Raw genomic sequence first — 10,000 nt, forward strand, 5'->3', positions numbered from 1 at the left:
GAGGATTTCGGCGTCAGCCCTTACAGAGACAAGTTCCCGAATCCCATCGTCTCTTCCGTTAGACCTTTTTGTTGGCGTTTTCGTGTAAATTACCCTTCTTGTTCACCCTTGAATGTTTGTTTTCTTCTGATTGTATGCCAACTGCGATAGAAACGTCATCAACACGCCCACTAGCTTGCTGTGAATGAGCGGCTCTATTCACACGTGGGCTCAAATGGACATTACACGGACTTGGTACTTGGAACTTGCAGGGTTAAGTCCGTTTGATGTCTGGTCTGAACGATTCGGCAATTTGCGTCTCACAAACGGCTCCTCTGGGTAATGACTAAATCATTTCAGAGTTGCAGTGCATGTGTGAAAGGGGCTTTGTTACTCCAGGAGCAGAGTGATATCGAAATGAATAGAAGGTTGCACAAAATGTGATACTGATTTAATAGCTCCAGGTCCTCCTTCTGCTCCTTCTGATGTGATGTTATCTACCTGAAGGGATTTCTTGGGTTTCACAGTCAATAAAGCTCACAAAAACTCCCATATCGAACCAAATAAAGCACCAGATCAGGTCACTGGGTAACTTTGCTTGAACCATTTTCATTCACTGTCCATCCCTCTTTATTTTCCTATATTTCACACACACACAGGTGCACACAAAACATCCATAGGCCACAGCAGTATGTACACTTGAAACTGAGAATGTCAGCCTTGTAATGTATATCCAGCTTTATATGGGTCAGTACTATGTTGTGCATCATGTTCTTTGAGTGTTCAGGAACCTTGTTGGTGTCTGACACCAAAACGAATGAGATGATAAGGTCTTGGAAAAGAAACTGACAAAAATGCATTAATAGATTTACAATTGACTTAACTATTATTGGAGATATGTTTCCTGTTTCCTTGTGTTATCTGTTACATGTAAGAGAGACAGGGCTAAAGAAGAAGAAGCAGATGTAGAGGGTAAATAAGTGAGAAAATCCACCTGCCCTGATTTCAAGCCAGTGTCACAGGTAATCTGGTCTGTGGCACAAGAATAAACCCTCACTAAAATAGACCTGGGTTACGTGCGATTCAGAAAGCTTCTGTGTGCGTGTTGGCACAGGAAATGACAGACTCTTAATTTGTCCCCGACCTTGGACTTTACAGGCATCTCCTTCCCTCCCTCCTGCTCGTTTTCCTCTGGTCTTCTGTATGTGTCTCTTTTTCTGTCCATCTGCAGATGCAAATATTTTGGTGAATATTCAACTTAATTTGACTGTTTTCCAGCTGACTATTCCCCCCCCCCCCTCCCCACACAACTTTTTTTGTGTGTGTTTCTCCTTCCCTAGCTTTTCCCTCTGTTTCATCCCCATCCTCTCCATCTCAACTCACCTTACTTTTCCCTCTCTCTCTCTCAGCCATCACGTGAAACTGTACGTTGTTTATTTTGGCTTACTAGAAAAGCTGAGGGGAAATTCTATAGAGGCTGAGCTTATGTTGCGCACACACACACACACACACACACACACACACACACACATATATATATATATATATATATATATATATATATATATATATATATATATATATATATATATATATATATATATATATATATATGCACAAACACACAGAAACAATAGGAAAACTGACTGGTGCTACATGTGTACAAACCTATAATCGGATAGTATTCATTGTGTGTGTGTCCCCAACAGTGGAGGGAGATTGTGGCTTTTTTTGACATAGTTTAGATTTTTAATTAGTGTGTTTTTGTTCTGTACTGTATATGTATGACTGTAAAGGAGAGGGGCTTGTTATGTAATCTGCTGCAGTGTGTTAAGTGAGGTCAGGTGAGGAGTGTGTGTGTGTGTGTGTGTGTGTGTGTGTGTGTGTGTGTGTGTGTGTGTGTGTGTGTGTGTGTGGATAAAATATTCATGAACTTCTTGAGTGCATCATGAATGTTAATAGGGACATGTGAGAGCGCTGAATACGGAGAGGAAAGATGAACCAGAGAAAGTAAGAAAATGGGCAGAGACAAATATTTTCTACCTTTTCCACCTGTCTTTCCTTCTCTTCTCGCTCTTCGTCTTTCCTTCTCTTCCTCTGCCTAACTTTGCTCCCTGCATCTCTTATTCCTCCCACCTGTTCAAACCTTCCTTCCTTTCCTTGTCTCTTTCCCTCCACCTTATTTTGTTTTCTTTCTCAATCTCCCCCTATAAGAGGCTTGATGAGGGTCTTAGCACTGTTATATGATGTGTGTGTGTGTGTGTGTCGTTCACGTGGCAAGTATTAGTGTGTGTTGGGTGTGATGAAACGTTCCGTCTACCCGGGTTTAATCCAGAGTCCCACTGGACACAAAAACACACCCTTTGGAACTTAACTCTGTGGGAAATCGGGAAATCGTATTGAACATACATGCATTCTCTCTCTCTCTCTCTCTCTCTCTCTCTCTCTCTCGCTCTGAGGCGTGCTATTAGAAGGCCTTCTCGTCTCATTCTCCCCTCTTTCTCTTTTTTCCTGTCCTCATATCTCTCATTTCTTCTCAAACACACACAAGCCCTCTGTTTGGAACAGTAGCTCAATTTGAAAACGTTTAAGCACATAAAACACATGCTTTCATCCTCCCCGTCCAGTGTGAAAGACTGCCCGAGTGTCTGTGAGAATGAATCATGCGCTCAAACCAATTACACTGTTTAAAAATGGACTCTTTTCATAGGAGAGTGTGTGTCTCTTTACACTCATCAGCATGGTGGTACTTTCAAACAACTCACTCACAGATTCAAACACATGTGGGTTGGTTTTGCCCAAATAACACATGTTCTCTCTTGCCCTTATGGCAGGGGTCACCAACCTTTTTGATACTGAGAGCTACTTCAAGGGTACTGAATAATACGAAGGGCTACTTGGTTGATACAAACTTCCTGAATAACATAGTTGCACGGTTCCCCGTTCCTGCTACTTCCCCAAAGCTGCCTTTAACTCACGGCTGGCCGTGAGTGCTGCAGGTGGTAGTTAGCATGGTAGCTTCTGTGACACGTACCGAAGTTCTCCACAATGTGCTGCTTTGCCGTCTCCCCGCAAATGAGACACACACTTTACTTTCACTGTTGTAAAAAATTATTCTTCCTCCCAATCATTGTGAAAATAGTTTGTATTTCTTTCGCTTTTCTGCCATGTTTAACGTAAAAAACGCACCTAGCGCCCCATCGTAGCGGCTCCCGCTAGCTTGTCTCAGCGAAAAGGGAAATGGAGATTTAGCTCACGCGTGGAACTCTGACAGGTTCATATATACATAAAACATTTATTTATTTATTCTATATTCAATATTGTCATGTTAAAATGAAGAATAATTCAAGTGTCATTGATAAAAAAAAAAAACTAAAACAGCAAAACAATTAAATACAAATTTTAGACGGAGCTTCATGGTGACTAGTGCTATTTTTAGAACATGCTCTGCGGGCGACTCACGTAGTCCCTGCGGGCGACCAAGTTCCCGCGGGCACCGCGTTGGCTACCTCTGCCATATGGTGTCTGGTCATGCAGATAGTTTTGGTTTAATTTGTCCAGGTTTTAAATGATTGGCCTCTGACATTTCTGCCTCCAGGCCAACACAATAAAGATGACTGGAATTTATTATGATGCATAACATAATCCACTAATCTTTGAGTGGAGGCAAGCATTTAAAAACTGTCTGCATGGAGAGATATCACAAGAGGTGAGTAAGAACACAACGGTTGACACCAAAAAATGCTGCTGACTCAGCTGTGCGGTCCATGCGGATGGCCATGGGTTCCTAGTCTTTGTAGCTTCATTTCAGTCAGTTCACGGGTTCATCAAGGGTCCACAAAAAACTGGTGAAAAGTAACTATCGGTTTGTTATGAAGAAAAAAGTATGGGAGCTGTCGAATGCAGAAAAGTCTGATATAGTATGTTTCAAGCTTGGCGATCTTCCTCAGGCAGCGTTGATAAAAAAATGAAGGGTAAAAAACACAGCCGGCCTATGATGAGCTTTAAAACACCAACAGCCATTCTTTACTATAGAAAAACAGCCCTCAGGATCGGCACATCTTGGCTACTGTACCTTTACCTCTTCTTCTTTCTTTTTGTGTCAGCTGATGTGACGCTCTGCCTTCACCTAATATGTTTATGTTGACACGTCTGAGATAGATATAGAGCAAAGCTACCATGCTCTGGTCAACGCATGTTTGAAAGTTACATTTCTGTCACTAACTATTGTTGTCCTTTTGGTGTTTTCCTCCAGATTGATCAGCCAATCGATGGGGATTTTCAGAGAAGCTCCGCCTGCCATCGCTGCCTGCCCTCCTCCCCCCTCCCCCAGCTGCCTCTTCCTTGCCCCCACCAACTCCGTCATCCAGACCTCCATCCAGCCCTCATTACACAAAATGACTCTAGAACTTACTGAATGGTCTTCTATATGGATTTTTACAGCCAGTAATAGACAATAAGGAAAAAAGGGAGAAAACCTCAATGACAAAAAAGCCATAAACGCACACACACACACACACACACACACACACACACACACACACACACACATATACACACTCACGCATACACACACAAACACACCTGACACACATCAAAAAGCGAACACCCACTCTTGGAATGTACTTCACACTCTTTCTGTGAAAATTCAACTGCTTCCTTTTATTTTTCTGGATTTTCTACAAGCCTTTGGAAAGTTGATTTTGTTTTGTTTTTTCCACTCTGGGACAAAACAAAAAGCAGAGAGGAGGATTAACACGTGTTGAATTTGAAGCTGCAGTGTTTTGGGAGGACAACTTATTAAGAGGACAAATGATTGCTGATTTAGTTTTTAGTTTTAGTTTTACATTAACATGCCAGATCTATAGATCGTAAATCAGTTTTTTCCACAGCCTTTTTGGACCCAAAATTAAAATAGTTATTGCCTTGCATACTGGGACACAATCTGTTACAGGTTTTTTTGGTTTTAGTCCAGTGGTAATAGCACTCCTCATTTTTTTACTACAATATAACCAGCACGTTACTACCACAGGCTGCAATTTGTAGCTCGTAAAGATTGTAATTAAGTCACTACTTGTTTTTAAGTAACTTCGAATTACTTGATACGAGTAGTTTGAAGAAGCAGGGACGTAGTATTGTTTTTTCTTTGGTAGCTACAAGTAATTGTTCTCAGATTTGTCAACGTGTTTGAGGGGGTGCACCTTTTTTTCTCGTTGCGTGGATGCCCTCCATCATGCCTCCCCAGAACACAGAGGCTGACGCTATGCAGGTTGGATCTCTGGTGGGTGGTGCTAACGCCAAAAACTCAACGGCATCAGGCTCGGACAAGGAGAAAGGAGGAGCAGGAGGCGAGACAGATGGATCAGGAGGCGGTCGTGGAGGGGAGGAGTCAGCGAGCGAGGGATCTGTCGAAGGCATACCTTTGAAGAGATGGGTGATGCATGGTGCCGTGATGTTCGGCCGGGAGTTCTGCTATGCCATGGAGACGGCACTGGTGACACCTGTACTGCTGCAGATAGGTGAGTGAAGAGTTCACACGCACAGATTCTCAGCGTATATTCTGTATTTATACAAAAACGCAGGAGCATTACATAAGTAGTAAATGGCATGAAAAAATCTTTAGTCACCTGCTGCTGTTCTCAATTTTTTTCTGCTGTCCACCTTTACCCCCCCAACACACAAAAACAAAGCAGAACATTTCATCCTCGCCTAGCAATAGACCTGGGCGGTATCTATTTATCATACCTTCATTCCTTCTTGACATTTCCCCCTGATATACTGCGTGTAACAGTATTTGTGTAAAAAAACAGAACAAAACAAAAGCAGCTGTGCAAACCTTGTCACTAAAAGGAGAATAGCTGTTCCACCTTTATTGCCTGATACTTAGGACAGCGGGGAGTCGACCTATTTTTGCAGTACACTGGGGGAAACTCTGATACAGCATTTCAATATCAGAATTAATAGAAAGAGGAGCGCCTGTTTTTTTACAGTATTGAAAATCATACCTTTTAGATTTATATACCTTTATTTAATACCTTGATCCAAGTCTACCTCGCAGGCTCCTAATTGGCTATCTGTTACACTGGTTCTACATAAACCAGCAGTGTCAAAAGTATAGGCTGCAACAATTCATTTCAGTATTGATTAATTTCCCAACTATTTTCTACTTAATCAATTTATCATTTGGTCTTATAAAATGTCGGAAAATAGTGACAAAACAAGTATATTCATATTTATTTAGGATATTTACATTGCATCCCTAAGTTAATAGGAATAAGAAGTAATATTTTAGAATACAAAGTGCCTGTAAACTGTAATTTAGTTTGTGAGCGGGAACAGCGAGTTGTGTTGCTTGTCCTGACGTCGTTGTCCTGGCATTTAAGAGGACACCTTGGCAGCTAGATGTATCCCACCTCCTGTTCACCTTGTTCAGATGGACTTCCACTGGATCTGCCTGGAGATTAGCTAGCTTTCACACACACACACGCACACACACACACACACACACACACACACACACACACACACACACACACACACACACACACACACACACACACACAAACACAGACATCCAGTCACAGTGTGCGTACTGTCATTTGCACCTTGCCAAGTCCATTTTCGTCTAGAGTACACTGGAGCCCTCAGGGGAGACAGAGCGGGTGTGAAAAGGAGCAGAGGAGGGAGGGTAGAAGGGAGAAGGGGAGGTAAAGAGAGAGAAAGAGAGAATAGAGAGAGAGAGAGAGAGAGAGAGAGAGAGAGATAAAAGGCTGAAACAGCCGTAACCTTGTTTATAATTCAAAGTCACTTCCCATGCAATCCACCCCTTTCTCTTTACTTCCCTTTCTCTCCAAATCTCTCCTTCCCCCTCAGTGGCGTAGTGGGATCTCCTAGTTTACATAACCAAGGCGACATGAGTGGCAGGACGCTCTGTGGCCACACCGTGACTCATGGCTGGCTCACCCAGGATGAGCCGTCACAGAGAGAAAGACTTTGAAACACTTCCAATTTCAGTTTTCAATTTCAAAACGCCGGTACTGAGATCTTTGTGTTAAAAATGTTTACGTTTAAAAACTCTTATATATTACTGCAGAAAAAGCCTAAAAAAAACCTGCTGGGATTCATAAAAACAATCTCTAAATGTTTTAAATCATAAATACTCTTACCTTATATCTGACTATTCTCCTGTTGTTGTATCAGACCAGTGGAGTTGCTGCATTTGTTTTTGTTCTAATTTTAGCCCTGATTTAGCTGCCCTAACCTATTTATTTTTTTAGATCATGATGTGTCTGAGCCAGTCTTAGTAGATTTTAGAGCCAGAGAGAGGTACAACTGCCACAGATTAGTCCACTGAATAAAACTAAAGCAGTGATTTGGTGTCTCGCTGAGATTCATCACTGATGTGGAGAGTTAATCCAGTCACATCAAGCTAATTGACTGCTGATCAATCTGACCTTTTATGTTGATCATACGTAGAGAGGATTGCCTTGCATCTAAATGAATTATTAAGTAGATTGCACTCATTAAAGCAAAGTGCAACATGTTTGAATTCCATACTAATTTGTTGCTTAGGACATGCACACATGTACTGTGCCTGACACGTGACAAGATACAGGAGATATGTAAGCGTAAATAGGTCAATCAGCACCCCATTTGTTGTGGGAACAGACCTAAATACAGCAATAATTCATAAACACAACATTGTCACATTGAATTTGTGCCACTTTCTAGTTATTTTTGATAAATCCATGATCAGCTCACGAGGTTTGATTTAGTCTGTTTTTGTCCATTTAGAGGTTTTATATATATATATATATATATATATATATATATATATATATATATATATATATATATATATATATATATATATCATGCATTTCCCCCACAATGGCAGTTTTTGTGCTAACAGACAAACAAGTGAGATGAAAACAAACGGCCTCTCCAACTCTGTGGGCAGAGGTCCAAGTTTTGGGATAACAAATATCGACCCCCCTCCATGTGGTTAATGCTCCATGCACGCTGGAGACTGACTGTAGCTACTGGAATTAGCTGGATAGCTGGCTGGTTGGCTCGCCGTGAGTAAGACCATTGTGTGTGTGTAACCCCACAACGCCAGGGTCAGAGAAAGAGAGAGAGAGAGTGTGTGTGTGTGTGTGTGTGTGTGTGGATGTGTGTGTGTGTGTGTGTGGGTGTGTGGTGTGTATGTGTGTGTGTGTAACAGACATAGTTTGTCAAGGAGCCCATATTTACACAACCCAGAGAAAGGATACGAAACTTCTACCTTACAAGGTCTTGTGTGGAGAGCATGCAGAGCTCTTGGCAGCAGTCACTCATTATTTTTGTCTGTATTTTTCTTGTTGAGTTTTGTGTTTTAAATGTACGTACCTGTTGTTAAGTTTGTGTTTTGTACCGTCTCTTGTGTATTTGTTGTATTTTAACGGATGGCATTGTAAATAAGCTTAGGCTATAAATGCTGTGGCGTGTGGCATTGGTTTACATTGTCCCTATACAAATACAAATTAAATAGATAATACTTGGACATGCATAAGGGCTAAAGGCCCTGTCACACATATCCGTATGACAGAAACGTATGCCGGTGCATGCGGAAAAAAAAAACGGCGGCATGTTTCTGCCATACGGAACTGTGTATGTCTGGCGTGTTTGGCGTAATGTCTGCATCCTTCAAACGATCACAACATACCCTTAATTTATATCAACCTATTGCAGATATTTCGTATGCGCCGACATACGTTTCTGTCATACGGATATGTGTGACAGGGCCTTAATGAACCAATCACTTCACACATCCCTTTTTCCAACTTAGTCTTGCCTAGTTCACTTAAAGCTTAAAGGTGAGGTGAGACAGACAGACAGACAGACAGACAGACAGACAGACAGACAGACAGACAGACAGACAGACGATGAGGCGATGAGATCAGACGGCGTGTTGTGTCGTTTGTTTTGGTTAGGAGGATGATGTATTACATAACCACAAGCTTTTCGGAGCTCAAAGTGTACTCAGAGGAAGCTGTGAAAGCACCATGATACTAATCAGAAGGAAAAACTGTGAACAAACTGACAAACATATCTTTATCTTCATCTGATGCATTCAAGTTCAGTTGCATCAGCTCCATATTAACAGCAGGAATGATCTATTACAAGGTTAAAACATTCACTCAAATTAAGGATGTTATGAGAAACAAAAGCCCTGTGAGTCAAATATCTGCAGGCACCAAGTTTACGATAACATGAATTAACACAGGTACATTTAATTTTACAATAGCAGAAATGAGTGTTTGGTGATAATTCAAAATGAACTTTGTTAAGTGTAATTTTCTTGAGTCTAGTTTATCAAGTTATGTTATTCTGATCTGTCATTTTAACAAATTCTTGTAACAAGTTGATTTTTTTGGAAACAGGTTAAAATTATTTCATGGCACAGACAATTTCTTTCATTTTCAGGGATAAATCTTTTGAGAAAAATTCAAGTCATATTAAGACCCTTGCTGGAGTGCAGATCTCCAACATGTCTCTCAGTTGCTTGTTCTCTTCTAACCACATAAGTCTGGTTTGTTATCAGAGCAGCACAGTGTGACGGAAAGAACACTTTTCTTTACCATTCGAGTTTGTTTTACTAAAGGAGATTACTACAATCCAACAGGAAATGTCATTATATTCATTCAGGTTATGGAGCTGAAAGCCTCAGCTCACTGTAATAGTGTCTTGACCGTTATTTTATTTAATTTCCTCGGATAAACCTGTTGGACACACCATGAAGTAGTGATATTTGACTGTATGATCATTCAGATCTTGATGCATCCCATGATCAACTTAGTTAGTAGATGATAGTCTAAACAATAGTCCAGCTGTTGACAAAAGTTGACAAAAGATCCTATCATGTACTGTGGTTAATAGAGGGTAGCATGTTAGCATGCAGCACAGTGGACAAGTGGCATTCTGCTGGCAGCGCCTGAGGCTTTCAAAATAAAACCTCAGTACGCTTGATTCAGTATTTTTG

The 10,000-nt window shown here is 41.1% G+C and overlaps 1 protein-coding gene across 2 annotated transcripts in view; it reads left to right on the top strand.

Moving 5' to 3' along the window:
• Positions 1-10,000, top strand: part of slc45a4a (solute carrier family 45 member 4a) — a 50,055-nt gene that overhangs the window by 12,209 nt on the left and 27,846 nt on the right. For both annotated transcript variants that reach the window (XM_029442710.1, XM_029442711.1), the window contains exon 3: positions 4,235-5,498. In XM_029442710.1, the coding sequence (XP_029298570.1) occupies positions 5,201-5,498 (298 nt within the window). In that variant the 5' untranslated portion in view covers positions 4,235-5,200. The remainder of the gene's footprint in view (positions 1-4,234; positions 5,499-10,000) is intronic.

Source organism: Cottoperca gobio, chromosome 11 (genome assembly GCF_900634415.1).
Source record: "Cottoperca gobio chromosome 11, fCotGob3.1, whole genome shotgun sequence".
Classification (NCBI taxonomy): domain Eukaryota; kingdom Metazoa; phylum Chordata; class Actinopteri; order Perciformes; family Bovichtidae; genus Cottoperca; species Cottoperca gobio.